Consider the following 18,789-nt stretch of genomic DNA (forward strand, 5'->3'; position numbering starts at 1 on the left):
CATATGATACCACCATTGCTATTATCTGTTCAACAGTTGCTTGTTTCACGTCTTGTCTTGTTAGAAATGATGGATCATGTTGAATTGTCACTATTGCGCAATAAATTAAACAGTTGATTCATTTCTAAATAGGTTGTTCTATGTTCAACTCTCCTTATTGATACAGTGGTATTCTAAATACGATGTCAACAATGATGTCTTAATTTCTTTGATATGGTTGTTTTTATCTGCTTGGGAATAAAATGGTATAAGGATGAACCTTAGTTCTCAAGAATAATACCTAACTTTGCATACAATAAGGTTGTTTGTTTTGGAAATGAATATATACCCAAAAATGTGAATTGTTAGCATATGTTTGTTCATTATTTCTTCATATCAAAAAACAAATATGCCAATATAAAAGATTGTAGCATTTGTTTCAGCATCATGCACTGTCATTCTATCTGTATGGTAATTCAAAAAGAGCTGATTTTGGTGTAATATATGTCTGTTCTGATAAGACTATTTCACTATTTTTATGTTCACTTCTTTCTTTTCTTGATAAGCTTCCATAGTGAAACTACTTCATCGGTATCTCAATTCTCACGATCATGTGCTTCCATGTGTGAAATGTTCGCTTGCCAAACAATTTGATTACCTAGGTGAATTTCTATGTAATAGTTGGAAGTATTTTGTGGTTTCGATTACTTCTAGTTGATCTTGTACAGGCCTTTTCAAACCTAATGGATGTAACTACCTGTGTGTATTGTGTCATCACAATTAGGAGTGGCCTTATTTCGGTGGTTTCTTTTTGGGTGCTAAGTTGTTCAATGGGTAATTATTCCTGTTATTCACAAGAATTTCACATGCATTCATATTTTTTGAGGTATATATTACCAAGTTTTAAAACTTAGTCGATCGCTGAATATTCTTGATTTCATGTTAATTTCCTCTTTTAAATTCTGTCCTGTGTGTTCTGGTTAATTTTTCCTCATTAATGTGGCATGACAAAGGGTTATGTATTTTTATCTTATCATATCACATGATCTGTTTAAAAATCATAGATCAGCATTACCTAATCTGTTTTTCTACATTTCTGCTGACTCATAATTTCACATAAGCTAACATAAAATTTACTGTTCCGCATTCCTATCATTTTGCACAATGCATACATTATGTCATGTGTATCAAACCATTATGATATCATAGTTAATGATTATTTTAATGCATCGCAGGAACAGCTATCACCATTAACAAATGCTTATTTGCTCTTAATACCTTTTTTGACATAGAAAAACACTGATTGCTAGGGCAAAATTTATCTTGGATGTGTAAATTGTAGATGACTCATTGTTCATTATAAGTTTATGTACCCTCAAGCATTATTAATATGCCATATAATTGCATTTGCCTTATTGCATAGGTCTCGTAATAAAGCAAAATTGTATGACATATTGATCTCTTTACAGTTGAGTGTGAAATAGTCATGTGAATACGATTTATTACAATTTACATGACTATACTACCATGTTAAGATTTGCTGATGCCTACCTAATATTGCTTAGCTTACAAGATAGTAATGTTGTTGTGTGTATTAGTCATACACAGTATGTATATATTTCAACATCATCCATCAAATTGTCTCATAAAAAGCTTTGTCCTGCATTTGTTTTTCATTATAAAAATCGGTCATTTTGTGATAATCATTGATAAATGGTCAATGGTCATGTTTATTATATTTTTAAACATCACATGGTATTAAAATAAAGTGGATTAAATTCGTCCGCCGACCGTCCTATCCAAATTTCTGTCAGACGTTAATTCATTCAGTCCCAACAGGAAGAATTCTTAATGATGACGTCATCCACCTCTCTAATGTATTGACCATCTCCCTATGGTTAGACAGCTGCTGTTAGCTGTATGTAGGTGTTTTCTCAGACAACGTGTGCCATTATGGTTAACCAATACAGTACAACGTATCCCCATAGGACGCTACATTGGCCTACGACGACGCAAGCACAGTTTTTTGTCCGTTATGGATTTGAAGCCATTCTCAGGTAGTTTAATGTTTTATATTTATAGCAAGGTCCATTTAAAAGATATTGTCGTTTTTACAATAAATCATTCGCAAGTGTTTAATAAATGTGTTGCTTATAAAACGTCGCTCCATAATCGTCCAAATATAACAATATACAATAAGTTTTAAGCATCTGCATAAGAGGAAAAACTAGCATGCAATCATGTGTGGCCCACCTGGAGACCCAGGCGCTTTAAAAAAAAATTTGTTATTTCCACAATTGTAGCTATATCACGCTTAAATTCATTACGTTTACACTCAATCTTGTTCGTATGTAATTCCTTAAATGTTTTTGTTTTGTCAGCCCAAATTATTTGTATACGTTTATATTATATCATTTGGGAATGTATTTAAACATGTAAAATTGAAAATGGGTTTACGTTTCGGATTGCTCAAATTTTCGTTCCATTGAATTTGGTCGCGCATCGACTATGTGTTATCATGCAACCTTTGATTCGAATTTTCTCTGCCTTACATCAATACGCTTTCAACTTCGTCGTTGAAAACATCCGACCTTGTCTGTCGCATCGATTAGGCAGGTAAATGACATCTGGAATTCTGATACGCGATTTATAGATAACACTTCATCTGTTTGCATCGGTCGTTCGTCGCTTTGAATAGTCATTGCTATTGATTCCTTGCGGTTTAGTCGATCCGAAGGCATTTTAGCAGTGGAATAACATACTATTCAAAAGGCTTAATTTTGACATCTCTTTGACTGATACTTATTAAATGATAATATAACACAATTGCATCATTGTTCATCCAAGCAAATAGCATTTCGATTCAGTCAGTTGTCATAAAGCCCTGTTACAATCAATATTTTGTCATGAAGTCGGTTCACAATATATCTTAACCTGGTTTGTTTTATTTTAATAATTGTTTTTTGTACCTCATTTGATACGCGTATTTACATGTACATCATTAGTTGCACCAATCACATTAATGTTATTTTTTCTAATTTTATAATGAACGTTATGACACCATGTATGTGTCGCCATCATTTTCTGGAAAGATCGTAAAAGATTTAATTGTCATTCTCAATTTTTGTCTTCGTGATCACGTGAGAAATTGCGATAAAGCATTGAAATATCGCATATGCTACCGTGTGATATTCCCTCGTACGTGAAACATACGCTGCCTTATCGATTATTTAATAACCACATGCTATGAGGTATGTATTATTCTTTGTGTACTTAATAACGCAATGTTGTACATTATATTGTTGAACAGAATCTCATTATCAATCATTCATACTTGATTCATCGTTGGGATTGCTTGCTTGTAATGGTGAAACTATACCCAATAGTTATACTCCCAAACATAATTTGTATTTAACGAGATTTATATCCCCGCCATGCTTAATCGACAGTGCTGTTTTGAGCTTTTCTTAGGGAGAAGAATTAATGTACTTTATGATAATGTCTTTCCATATATAACTCCTCTTGTCCATGTTTGGATACTTTTGACGTCATCTCATCCGGCGGGCTTATGAAGTTGTATTTCTGCACTTTTGTTCTATCTTAAGAAATGAAATTTGCTCAAATTACTTTTATCTATTTGGTAAGTACATAAGATGCGTTTACCTAAGTACAAGTGCTTTCTATTTTAATTCGGCAAATTATCGCCTGTCTATTCAAACAGATGAAAATTATTTTCAAAATACCTACCGGTACTTAAACGGTATTACAGACTCGTCGAAGAGGCTATTGGTCAATTTAAATTATAATTACTATGTATTTGCTGTTCATCTCGAGATTTGTTTTATTTTCAATTTTTAACACAAAATTGTCACAGAAATCGGGATTTTTTATACATTTTCCCGATCCTGGAATAGGGTGTTTCATGCCCAAAAATTCAAGCATTGCTTACCGTGACGTTTGTATTATTATGAATTATTATTACGATGTACATTCTAAAATAGGCGTTTTTATTATAATTCTAATGAAATACCAAGCATAATGCTAACATGGTCCATATCGCCGCCAAGATATATGCAGTATGTATTACTGAATTTGATATAGGAAAGGATTAGTAATATATGATCCAAGGTTGGTATACTCTGTCGATACACGTACGAAGGTCTCTGAATAATATTGCCCTTGTTAAACGAGTTTTGTTACAATAAAATTTTGATGAATTTACTTCATTGTGGTAATACCTCTGTCTTACAACAAAGACATTTGCGTACTTCTAAAATATATATAATGAACTTCGTTCGCTTGATGTTACGAAACTTGGTTAGAAGTTCTTTAGCCACCCTCGGGCGTATATACAATACATACATTCCTACGCAAAAGAAGTTGAATCTACTCTTAACTATGAATGGCAAGACACCTTTTCAACACTTTTTTATTTTTTATTTCAGTGCCACGCTAAGGAATTTGTTTTTTGATTTTCGCCATTTCTCGCCTATGTATCCCTAATTTTGTCCAACTGTCTTATTACGATTTGCTTTGCCATTCAAAGAGCGCGTATTGAAATTGTGTTTTCTCATGGCAAAATTAATTACCATCATCAATAAAGATAGTAATTTCTAACATTGGAAAGCGTTCTATAAATTTAAGCTGCTTTCTCCCTTTATCGTAAGTTCTGAACCTTCTAATCTATGGCAATTAGATTTACAAGGTCGTGTTCTAATAGCGAGTTTTTCATTCATTACATCTGTGGCATTAAATTCAAACGAGTTATTGAACCTTATGTTTATTGATTTTTGAATTAGCTCAAACATTTTTGCTCCAACTGGTGCCGAGTATGGGCAACATATAAAGTGCCCTCCGACGATCAGTTTGTAATTGGGCATACTTGGCAGGCGAAAGATTTCAACTAGTATTGATTTCCACCGGATAACTTGTATTTAGAAAGCGATTCTTTTTTAACGAAGTATGCTATCGACTGGAAGTTTGTTACATTATCCATAGTCTGAAAAGGTATTTGTCCATATTTTGCATCTTATTCTGAATTTCCTAGTTAATATCAACGAAATACCAACCAACTGGTTTTGACAACATTTTTGTTCGTGATTTAACATGGTGTTCGATTTGAAACGGGGGTGTGCCATGTATAAACAACAGTTCTGCAATTCACACTAACAACTGGATTCTGATTCGTACACAAAATTGGCCTGAAAAGTAATTTTGTGGTGGTAAATACAAGTTTTTTACTAGTATACTATATTAGTAAATAGTAATTTCGGTGTGCTATTGACGAAGCTGTGTTGTTTTTATCAAGTACTGTATCCGCCACATACACCACAGTGTTTTCATTCGGATGTTACACTTCCTATTTCACGCAAGTCTTATGCAGATCGTCTTCAACAAGTGACGTTGGCTTCGCATTAATTCATGGTGTATTTTTACAAAGGAAGTCATATTTTTGTGGGTATAGTTTAAGTATTACAAATTGAATATTTAAATGTATTATTATCATATCATCATTTATATTTTTGTATGATCTTGTATCAAAGGGAATTTGCTGCATAGTACGGTGTCTTGAATTTATACGCATAAATATGTACGAATCTGACGTAAGCATTTGGCAAAGTTTGTTTCGGAGTGGTGCCGTAAAACAAAACGATTAATCTACGGATCTAAATGAGTTAATTCATCATAACATACTCATGTGACTTTAAAACCGTATTACCGTCTTGTACTAATTAATATTGTTGGACAAATTGTTTCGGAATATCGGATAATGGCGATTATCTCATAAAACTTTGACCAATTAATCGCTGACCGTTGATTTTATAATCCTATCTGCAATTATTACACATAAATTGTAAATTTGTAACACGAGACCATAGTTTAATCACATGCTTAATCTTACGCGAATCAAGATATATTTCGTCTGGTAAATCTAGTTATTCTTTCTTGATCCGGCAGTGAAGTAAGCTTTGGCACGCGGTGTCCGTATAATTCGGTTTGATGTTACACGTTCGAGTGATGTGATGTTTTATTGGAAACCTTAATTCTGGCGAAGTCGAATATTCGAATATTTAAAAAAAAATAAGAAAAATTTGAAAACAATTACCGTACTTCCCTGCATTACATGATATCATTATTCTGCTGTCAACTCAGGATGAATATTTACATATAAAAATAATTATTTTTCGGGAACATTGGTCTTCTTCATAATTATGCTTAAGGACATCACTACGGTACGTATGCCACACATGCTTGTCGGACAAGCTTGGTTCTCTCTTGCAACCAAGATCATACACGTGGCGATTTGCCTTTCAAACTGGCCTTTATACCTGAACCTAAATTATTTTTATGAGTGATGCTATCGATTTTGATAAAGATTCAAAAGACGTCACAACCGGATTCTGATCCGTGTCAGTATATTGTGAAAGTGGTTCTGAGTGTTTTTATTTGGGATTTAATACGGAACGCCAATGGATTTCAAGCGTTGAGGGATATAGTGCTTCCTCTCACCACCACCACCAGGCGCGATTTTCTTTAACAATTTCGCACTGTTGTTGTGTGGTACGAATAGTCACTGTGTGTCATCCGCCATGTACGTGCCCCTCTGCTCCGATTTGAGTGTCAGAACAATGCACTATAAAACTGATGTAAATAATACTTGATTTAAGAGTCTTGCTGTAAAATACATTTCTGAAACGTTACAGAAACAGACCTCGGTCAAACGAAACGTTACACAAAGACATTTGTGTTAGTCGGCAGCAAGATTCTTGAATCAAATAGAATTGTCACATTTATGCTTGCTACAGCATCCCCTAGTGTTATACGCATAAGGATCCACTTGCGATAAGGCATATAGCCAAGGAAATGTAGTTAGTCTCGAGTATCTTGACCCGATAGATATAAATAATGTTTGATTTTACAGCGTCCATACTATATACTAATTTGTTTTTCTGTTATTCATATCGAGATCCGTTGGGAGCTTGTGGCCGTTGTGGGTCTCCATCCATTCTGTGCTTTGGTTGCGCGAAGCAAACTGGTTCTGCAAATTTTCACTTTATTATTTCTTAACGCTAACTTTGTATGTATATATATAGGTATACTCTTTGGCCGTGAATGAATTATTTGACATGGACTTGATTATATACCGTGAACTATATTGAAATTTATACTTTGAGAAAAGGAATTTTTCTCAAAATAGATCAATCGAATCACCGTGGCAAGTTTACCCGTTATAATGAAACACCAATGACACAGAAAACACAAATTATCGATCCCCGTTCCGAAGACAGAATTTCTAAATTTACGTTTAAGCTGTTTTCGATATGAGTGATTATTAATGTTTTGGGCATTGTCACCACCATTTTCATGTTGATTTGACAATCCTCTAATGACGTTAAAACGCTGCCATTGTTGTTATTTCTGGCACGTACAGGTGTGTTGAGCCTGTCGTTAGAAGTGGCCAGTTTCCAAGTACTATGGTACTACTATATCGGCAGATATCGTGGTATTGTTTTCTTAGCAGAAGCACTGTTCGCCGAGAAAACACTGCTTAAAATCGAAAAAAAAATAATCTGATTTTATAGTAAACCAATCATACTGTTGAAAGTGCATATCACGGTTAAGCGTCTAAAAACATACAAGAATTTCCTGATCTTTTCAATTTAGATCTTCCCTATAGTGCTCGAAGTCTACTAACTATTTTGCACCCCAATAACTAATAGAATGTTTAAACTTTAGACTATTTTATTTAGATTTTTTTCGAAATGAAGCTAGCAAGCCAATTTTACTTCGGAATCATAAACATACGGGCTTATTTTTTCTATCTTTTTTTACACATAAGAAAATACTTGAGTGTAGATAGATATAGAAGTACCTGAAATTTTCGATTTCTTTCATAACCTATTTATTCCCAAATTTTGCCTTATCAGACTTGTCCACTTAATCGTGTTATTTAAACGCGTTTCTCATTTTTCACCGTTTATATGAAAAGATGACATTAATAATATGTCTTTCGTTTCTACATCACACGCAACAATAATAACGACCGAAAATCGTCATGAGGGAATTTTCTGTTTCAAAGCTAGATATCAGTGTGTTTACACTTACCGGAATAGCAAATTTATTTTCATCCGGTAAACTCTAATGCCATAGCATGTGTATTTTTCTAATATTGATGATGGTTCTCGAGTAGATAGCAAGTTAGCTATCCATAATGTATGAGACGAGAATGCCATTCTTTTAACGAATAACCTATGACCGACCACGATGTGAACTTCAGGCCAGTGTTCACTCCAATTGGAAAATTTGATCCGTTATCAAATTGGGAACACTGTTGAAATATCGATGCGTTTGTAATGGTGACCGTACATTTGAACCCACGTACATTTGAACCCATGTGTATATCTGCGGGTTCAATTTATATACGGGCCAAAACCCATGGGTTAGGGTTAGTAGGGGTTCAAATATCCGCAAAACGAAAAAAAATTCCATAGGTGCAATATATGCAGGTGCAATTGTCGTGGGTTCAAATGTACGGGAACCGTTTGTAATATCTCCGCATTTATGATTGGTCATTTATAGAATAATGATGCGACATGACTTAAGCACCATGCATGCTTGATCATGTACTTAACCAATGCTGTAGTTTTGCCATTTACTGGTGAATTTTAAAGAAGTATTTTTTGATAATAGCAAATTATGCGAGCATCTTTCAACGTCTTTCTAAATTAATTCATAATTTGATGGTTTGCATTATGCATGTGCAAACTGGCGTTTCGACGCATCATAATTGCATCAATTTTTCACTCAAATTTCTATCTATCATGGTGCCACTGACCTTGTAATTTCACGTAAATTTTAGTTCATGTATTGTGTGTACTTCATCTCTCGAACCTGTTAAGTTCCGACGTTGTTGTCATATATAAATTAATCAAATCCATGTGACCAGGCTTTAATCACCAAAATAATTGATTGTGGGCTACAGCAGACATTTTGAATGTATTTAAAAATCAAAGTATTAATGCACTGTTATCTAATTCAGTAATAGAGATTGTAGCTTTGCAACTGGTATTGCTTATGTGTTAAACCTAAATATAGTTTCGATAAAGTAGAAATTGATTTGGATTTCTGGACGTACGTATCACCTAAAGTGTGGCTATTTGTCACTTGGCTTTGGCTGTCACCAGGTGTATAGAGCTGCCATGGGAAGTCCTTGATGATGAAATCAGATAAAGCTTTTATTAAATTTTTATTTTTTCTATTTTTGCAGAATCTACAAGAGAGAAGTCCGGTCGATACAATGCATATGGGAAGCTTAGAATCGCAATTATATGACATTCTGAGATCAGAAAACGGCGTAGGAGGAACACCACCTTTTGCAAGAAATGGTAAGTTAAGATTCCAGCAGAATCTATCCCTTTACAAGCAGGAGTGTTTCTTGTCGGTTTAACAGCCATTCAAAAAAAAATGCTTGGAAGAATTAGCCAATCGAAATTTTTTTGAGGTTTATGTTAACGACGGCTTTATGTCAAGTTTTGCGAGGTCAGATTCGACTCCGAAACGAAATTATTTACACATTCAAAACTCATTTCAACATAAGCCGATATCGGGCCAGTACATTGTGGTACAATATTCATAAAGTGGGATTTATGTGTAGGATTGATTGGTCGAACGATTTTCGAACAATTTTCACTTTGCTAGTGAATTTATACTATAATACTAAATTATAAGAAAAAAAGAAAATAATCATTCTCTCAACGTTACCATCTGTGCGTTTCGGTAAGAGTCTATGATGTCCCTCCTGTCTTTTGTAGTTCTATTTCTAATCATCCGTGAAGGTATGTCGGCCTGAAAGGTCATCGACATATCCGTCATGCCTATCTATGTAACTTAGTTATGGCAATACGTGGTAGCCAACACCCGATTTTAAATTTACCTGGCAGATAGTTGGTTAAGACTTATCTGATTGATCTTATGTTATACCGATTTGAACTGGGATGAGTCTAGTCAAATTACTTGCGACAAATACTTTACAAGTGGCAAATTAGATTGGACTATAGTTAGGGTGCACCGACATGTTCAATATTAATATCCATCGGTTTATACTGATAACCGATATAAATGGCAGGATTATCCAATGATCCAACAAGTGCTGCATGATTCGTATATAACCGTGTTCGCCTTGTGACTACTTTGTACTTTGACTGACATAATATTTGTTAGAAGATCCCTTTGTAAATAACCATCAATTTAGTCTGCTACACGATTTTATTTCTTATATCCGTGTGTGGTACAAAATCAGCTTTTACGCAACATTCGTTGTTATCTCTTTGTCATCAAACACCAACATTTCTGAAATTTACCACCCATTTTAAATCACCATTCTTGCTATGTATAGGAATTTTCCCCAGACCACATCATAAACAACACAATCCGCCAGTCTGCGTTCTCGTCGTTGAATTGCCGAAGGCTAAATTTTCATGGATAAGCTTATTCTTATCCAGTTGCGAACTATGTGCTATATTTCAGCCTCGTATACTTTTAAATTAACAAAGTCAATTTCAGTGTTACCTCGATTATATTTCCCAAACAGTTCAACACAGTATTTTTTTCAAGTCACACCAGAACATGGAAATGATGGAATGCTTTGAAATTCAGCAATTTCTGTCTAGAGTAGACGACCACCCATTGGGATGGACACGTCTGGTCAATTCAATTATTCATTTTTTTATTACTTTATACTCGAGACTTGAAAAATAAAATAAATTTTATTTTTGCTCTGATAATTACGCACAACCCCTTTTGAGAGCCTGTCTTTGGAAGCCTGTCCTTTTATGTGATGTATACCATATTAATATTCCACACTCAAAACCGCTTGAACATTCGATTTATGGCAGTAAACAATATACGTTAAATTCAAACTTCGCCAAATCTCGCTGTATTAGTTATAGAAACGAATTGACCAGTCGAACACAATGAAATCATTATTCGTTAATCTTGAAATTCCCTCGTGATGTGACAATGCGATGAGTTTTTTTCTGTCTTGTTTGTTGCGATCATTACAGACGCTTTTTTGATATGAGATATGCTTTTTCTTGCCGCGTTATTCCAAAAATTTGAATTAGAGAACGCTTCATGGTTTGTGGTGATTTATGCAACCAGCCTCTCTTCAGTTTCAAAATGGCTTTTTTTTAATTTGATGTAAGGTTATTCGTCACGGAATAACCTTAATTGGATATAAATTGATTATTTATGCAAATATAAGATAAACCATATGGACCATTCGTTGGGTTTGGATATAAGGCGGGCCACGAATGCCAGAATGAGTTGTTGTGCGTTATTATAATAATACTGGACAATCCTTTTAAAAAATAGTTTACGAATCCACACCCATTTTCGTGATTATATCAAGCTCGCTCTCATTGAGGGGCAAGTGCCCATCTCAGAAATTTTCTAACTGATTTATCCTTGAATAATGATAAAATGCGAATACTACCGCGATACGGATGCCTTCCAACGGCTTCTATTATTGAGATATTGCCCTCTGTAATTATATTTTTCATTATTCAAATTGCCAGTGTGGTATACAATTAAGGTAATTTACATTTCTACGTCGCCGTTTATACCTATCATAGTATCGTATAATTGCGATCTATTGAAAAATTGTCGTTTTCTCTTGTTTCGTAATACGCGATTTTTGATAGTATTGTGTTTATTATATAAAAGAAGTAACATTATATATACTTTATAGTTTTACTCAAGTCAAGTTTCTTATCTGGTGCCATATTACCAGATTATCTTAAGGTCAGCGTCGTTTCGTTTTTTTTTCATTTTTTGAGCTATTTCGAACCTTTACAAAGAAAAACAGCACTATACGTGTCCTCCATACTGCTGAAAATCACCTCACTCGATTCGAATATGTAGAGTTTGAGATTTGATAAAACCCGAGCTTTGCGAATGTGTGTGTAATCAAATTTGCTATGGCGAATTTATTTTCGAATGGCGATACTCTCTGTGGTTACTACTGTAGTCCAGACTACAGGCCAAAACACATATCACCGTTGGATCATATGTACTCCAGCCTATAATTTACCAAGTCTTGTTTCTACAGTACAACCTGCTTATTATTAACGTCAACGATCCTGCTTTGCCGTTGCTACGTTATATTAGTTTCTTCATTAACACGGAAACAAAGACATACAACCAGTCCCTAGCGTTTATGTACACTATGTTTTCGAATGACATTACTCATATTTTGTAGCTACCCTTGATATTAAGCCTGCTGTCTATATTGCAGCCCATTAAGCCATTGAGAGGAGATTATTCAAATGGCGATTAGAGCAATACATTAAAACAGATTAAAATCTTGCAATGAGTAAATACTTAAAGCGTGCAAATGGAATACAATATTCTAATCGATTCGATATTAATTGTAAGAATAAATTGATAAATTATCAATTTTAAGTATTGAAGCCTCGCAGTATGCCATGAAGCACCTCCATTTATTTTCTAGAAAATGTAAAATTTAAAAAAATTCAAATAAATAACTGTCTATTTCAAGCTTTCTTGCATTTCCAAATTAGAATATAAATTAATTTCGTATATTCTTTGTTGAAAAGGACTCGTTTTTTGAGTATATTCGAGATTCTGTTTTCGGAAATTTTATTTCTGGATGTATACGGAATAGTAGATTATTAGGTTTTGGGCATCCTTGAATCTCGAAGCTTTATAAAACATGTCATCTTGGGCACCATGTGCAATCCTTGATAATTTTTGTTAACCAATAGTTGTTACTGTTAATGTGTTGTATCACTTTATTATGCGTGTTGCGTAACAACTCCTAAATTACCTCACAATACAAAACGTCGTGCCAACGAGAGTCATCTGTCCGTGACCTAAATGTGCTATAATTTGACCTATTCCTATTCCTTATAATGAATATTAATAACGTCTCTCAGAATAACCTGCCTTTAGAACGGATAATGTTTTATTGAATGGAGGTCGGCTTGGCTTTTAATGTGGTGTATTGTGGTCGTTAATGGTGTTGGCAATACCGTGGCTTTGTTTATTACGTTGATACGTAAAATCGAGCAATTATTCACGCAAAAGTCGTTTTTAAGAATTCGTCCCGTAAAATGTCGAAATTAGATTTTTGGGAACCGGGGAGGTGCAATTTTTAAGTATTTAGTAATGTTTGAAGTGTTTTTTGAGCCAGAAATTATTTAACTTTCCGAATATACAGCGCTTGAAATGAAAATTTAATCCTAACGAAATCGAAGAAATGTGATTTATTTATTTAATTATTGTTTTGTGGTTTGCATTCTAGTGCGATTTACGTCTTTGACTGTATTGTTCGAAATCCAACGCCTCCCAGCTATTTTATAATTTTCACGATATCACATATTATTATAATAGTGTGTTAATAAACAAGTGAGAAATCACGAAGTTGCCTCTGCCTATCACTGCCAGAGTTGCTTCACATAAAGCAATTCAAATCGGTGGTTCTCAACCTTTTTTTTTTCTTCCATATTCAGCGTCAAAAGAAAGCTTAGGTCCACAAAATTTTTAGTATCATAAAAAGATTTTTTTATCAACTTAAACAAACAATACTAGTGTCACTACCCAACCTAATCCTTGTGTCTAATATCAGCTTGTCAAGTTGAACTCCAGACCTAGAGTACATATTTCAACTACGGTATATATTTTTCCTAAGACCTACTGCGGCCCAACGAAAGCTCGAGGCGCATTTCCGAAATCTCTTAAACCACCTTGAGATACTTAGATTTAAAACATATTCCTTTGTTTTTGATACTGTTTGTGATGCACAAATTCCGGTTTAACAGATGTCCTTATTAAAATCGATGCTGTATATTTACCGTAATGATGAATTTTAATATGATAACTGTGAATGTAGATGGCTTGTTTTTTGTTAAGAATTTGCTAAATTCTAAACATTGATTTCTAATAAATTTTGACCTTTTTAGCAGGTTGTCGTTGTGTATCGACCCTTGATATAGACCGCTTCGTAAATTGAGACTCGCTGATTCACCATATGTAAATAATAGCAAATAGTGATTGTATTCACAACACTCTAGTTAATAGGATCCCCATTATAGATGGAAATTTGTTAATGAAATTGTAAAATTACGTTCTATCACAACATCAAGACGCAACGACTGTCTAATATGACAGTCATGTCGAGTGGTTGAGTATATATCAACCTTTACTAACTAGACATGAGATTTCAATTTTATGGCATGCACAAAAAGCTCATACATCATATACAAAAACATGACGTCATCATATGAATGACATTTTTGACCAAACCCTTATTTTCCCTTCTGTCTATCCGGAACCATAACAGCTTTCGACAAAACACACAATTCATATTCGTTTTCAAACCCATTTGTCGTCGATATTTTTACGTAATGACCATCGAAAACACTCCACTTTGTTTACCGACGCATATAGCCGTCTGTCTTGTGAAAAAGCGGTTTTGTCGTCTGACGAAAGTGGCCCTTTAAAATAAGCCTCATCTTCATATGACAGGGCTAGTTAGCCACTTTTTAAAAAATGATTCCAAATTTCCAAAGAAAGGCGTCTGACCTAATGTACAATAAAAAGTGTATATTTCATAAACTCGACCATGTTTGGTTACCACTATCGAATTTGGTTATGTCTGTGAACCATGTATGATTAAGCATACCAAATTCCCCTTCACCAGAGAGCTAGGTTTCAAGGGCTACTTGATCGTCGACCAGACCAATGTACAACTGTGAGCTACAAGTGACATCCGCATATGAAGTGCCATTTGTGGGAATTATGAATTGTCTATATGTTTAATAGGGAAAAGTACATGTTGCAGGCAGCAAAAATTCTAAAATAATAATTTCAACTGATGAAAAAAGAATATAAACTGACTGTAAATTGAATCTGCAGATTCTCTACAGAAACATTGATTAAAATCATTGAAATTGATCATTAAATTGATAGATATTGAATGTGGTAATGCACAATAGTTTTGATGAACATTCCCCAGTCTGATTTTGTATTTCATTACTGTCAGAAAAAAAATAAGTCCACTTTATGTCTGGCCACCAGATTTTTTAAATCCGAATGAAACTATTCCAAAGTTTTCATAAAATCTTAGATTTATTTCACCAATTTCAAATGTACCAATCGACCGACAACACCCTTGGTTGCAAGTATAATTTCAACATGCTATTCGGTTGATATTGACTGAATTAAACGCCCTGTATGCTATGGTGTCAGTCTTTTCATCTGTTGATGGCTGGTGAGAAGTACTTCCTTTGTCTTTTGCATATATGGTTCAGTCGTGATATTTCTATTATGATTGACCTCCTGAGATGACGTTCTAATACTCATCAATGAACATGAATAATCATGACATGACGGTTCATAGAATAACCTCTGAACAGCGTGCTTGTTCTAATTTTGAATTCTGTTATTTGCATCCCTTTAACGTTTATAGTTGATTCATACCGTATTTGTTACTCAGGATATCCTCAGGTCACTGTTATTGTATTCGTATAGTTCATGTCTCTGACCATTTCCTAATTTTTATTGTAATCGCAGTGACGTATACCGTCCATTATGACTGAACTGTGAGTTAGGGGTTGAAATTTTTTAAATCCAATGAGTAATGTGTTCTTTAGTAGTTACAAACTATCAAACGCTTCCAAAAAATATCTTCTATTTTGACTGTCATTTTTGACTGATACAATTATTATCATGAATTTCCTGGAGAGAATTTTTATAATCAAAATTAATAACACGAAATGATTCTATAACACTGAACTATACGAATACAACATTCTTTAACGAGATTGTGCTTTGCACGAATCTATGGGTATTTCCTTTTTTTTCGGTTTTTTTCAATTAGGCCTTTTCACTCAATACCCGAATCTATTGTCTCACTTGTTATTTTCGTTGCTATTTATCGTTTTAATAGCATCGAATTTTCTCATATTTATTTTGTTGTGTACATTTTCGCTTGAATAATGGTTTTCGAATGCACTGATGACATGAAACGTTTGCATTTTCGAAATTTTGTAATATTCCAAATTTTGAAATTACCATATCGCGTTCTGCCTGAACCGTATGATTCGGCTGTTTCAATGTGCATATGCTTTCTATTTTAAATCACCACTTCATAACGCGGCTACATTCATTTCGGTAAATCATTTAGAAGTTCTGTATCAATCGGAATTATGTACATGCATCACTTCTAAAATACATAATTTGAAAACGGTATGCAATAATTTTCATTTGAATTATTAATATTTATAAACTTACTTCTAAATGATTATCTCACTGGCATTCGCGCTTTAATTAATTTGGCATTCTATTATATGAATCCTTGGGGCTATATTGTCGTCTTCTAAAAACAATGAGTGATTGCCATGATAAATTAAAGATAAAACCAACCTGAATCGCCTTCGGTTTTTAGGCTACCTCTAACACGTTGTAAATGCCATATACATCACTATGAACATGTATGTTTGAATTAGGATACATTATATATCACCATGTTTACATCAGCAGTCGATTTTAAAGAAACAAATATTGGAATCAGATCGATAAGAATTTAAGTAGTTCTTTTTTGTAAGATATCGCAAATCATCAGTTGAAATAGTCCAAATTCTATAAAATAACTTATATTTCAAAAGAAAACACAAATGATTTTTTCCCTTTGGTTCCCAGCCCTGAAGGAAATGAAGATAAAGCGATTCCAAGCAGCAGTTATTCCGTTTTAACCAACCCCTAAAAAGTTTAACCCCAAACCTCCATACACGCTTTTATTTAATCATCAAAAAGGTGACTTAAATGCGTTCTATTCTGTTAATTTTCATTATTTGCCAAATACAACATGCCCAACAGCATTCTCGCATTAGCCAAGTTTTGCACCGTAATGCTGAATCGCATTTGCTACTGGTGCGATGATTTTATCATTTGAGGTTTTGAAATCGTGATCCCAATATCTTTCAGTACAATTAACCGCGATTTTACCGATTCCTAGGAACCGCCCTTCATACCGGTATCGGAGGAAATGATGATGCTTCCGCTGTCTTCCAAATTTCCGGAATGATGTTAATTAAATTCCAAGTAATAGTTAATCAAATAAACATTCCACTGTTTGTTTATTTGTCGCATATGGTGTTTATCGTTTTTTGCCATACAGTAAATGAGGCCAGACATCGCTTTTGCCTATTTTCAATACATAAGGAATATTACAACATCAATAACTGTTTACAGTTAAAATTGAAAACGCTTGTCCCTGAATTTTTTTTTACTTTCCTTGTTCTTGCGATATTGTGACCACAGTCATTGTTTGTAGTTCTTTCGTTTTCAGAAAGTCAGCAGCTCAACTCAAAATTCGTCTTTATTTCAGTCAGTAGCGCCTTTTCTCCACATTCTTTGGTTTATAATAGACGACATTTCTCCTGATTTTATATCAATATCGTTTATCAGTTTTCAATCACACTGCTGGAATTTTTTGGAAGTTTATTTTGCGGTCATTTCCGACTATTCCCGATTCTAAAATGATTACTCACTCTCATTCAAACCCGCCCGTTGTCGGTTTACGACTTTAAATTCACCTGATTTGAAATATTTTGGGGAGATGCAAACACAGTTGAGGAATTCAATGGTGGATAGATGGCGTGTCATCATCAGTGTAATGCAAAGCTTGTCCTTTATAACTGTACTGCGTTTAATCCGCTTTGGAAATCTAACACGCTGTTTACATGGCAGCCTAATAGAGTAATAGACCCATCCATATTCCTAATTCATGGAGTTACATGCCATTACTGTAATTTCCATTTCTCTTTTACTTCGCTTCTACTAAATGAGAATTATCAAAACAATTGGTGGCCATTACTTTATTCATTAACTTGATTTCTTGATTCATTAAAATCAGTTTAGCAGCAAAACCAAATTGTTCTGTGCGAACGAGAACACATTGCTTACTCAGTTCTATGTCGTAGAATGTAAGAAATCGTAAACTATTAAAAGTTCCGTCATAAATTTATAATATACGGTGATCAGTGAAGGAAAGTTGGCCACCAAAGGGCGCTGTTCCCAGTCTATTAAGGACGTATTCATATGCGCCGTATAATCAAAATATCGCAAAAAGTGAAAAATAATAATGTTTGAAAGTTGCAACATTTTTCAAGGGCGTTCACTGAATCGCGGTTATTCAGATGGCATTTTATACCGCAAAATAGTGCTTTCAATAAAATTAGTTGAAGTTAAAAATCTACTCCAAATATTCAGTGTAGCAAAAATACGAATGTCATTTAGCATTTAAATGACTTTTCCGATTGACGAAGTCTTTGTTTGAATGCCATTTACGTTTTACACGGTCGATCTTTTGTACGCGCATTTTTTCCGTCAGAACTTTGATCGTATTGCACCATCTCGACCTCGATTGACATTTTTGTAAAATTCTTTGTCAAACTGAATAAGGCAAAAATCGTATTTGGCAAACGAAGCCTAGGGTGTATTTAATGCTTTTCTTGTCACTATACATACGAAGTATACTTCCTAATGCAAGTTACACATTCTTGTATCAGGTATATTAGGAATTTGCTGCGGACATGTTCATTCGCCAAATATGGTCTTCAGAGACGCATGCAAAAATATTCATCATAAATTCCTGAAGATTTGCAGTTTCTTCTAATAGTAGCTAACAATGCTTGATGTTTATCGTATATTATCTGTTTATCTTGGTGGTGGTGTGGCATGGCGAAATATCTTTTAATTTGCCTTGTAGCATTTAGATCGAACTTT

At 34.2% G+C, this 18,789-nt stretch overlaps 1 protein-coding gene across 1 annotated transcript in view; it reads left to right on the forward strand.

The window, feature by feature from the left end:
* Positions 1-18,789, forward strand: part of LOC120339468 (cytoplasmic polyadenylation element-binding protein 1-like) — a 45,133-nt gene that overhangs the window by 3,765 nt on the left and 22,579 nt on the right. Inside the window, exon 4 of the mRNA XM_039407600.2 lies at positions 9,248-9,365. Within this exon, the coding sequence (XP_039263534.2) occupies positions 9,248-9,365 (118 nt within the window). The remainder of the gene's footprint in view (positions 1-9,247; positions 9,366-18,789) is intronic.

This window comes from Styela clava, chromosome 9 (assembly GCF_964204865.1).
Source record: "Styela clava chromosome 9, kaStyClav1.hap1.2, whole genome shotgun sequence".
Taxonomy (NCBI): domain Eukaryota; kingdom Metazoa; phylum Chordata; class Ascidiacea; order Stolidobranchia; family Styelidae; genus Styela; species Styela clava.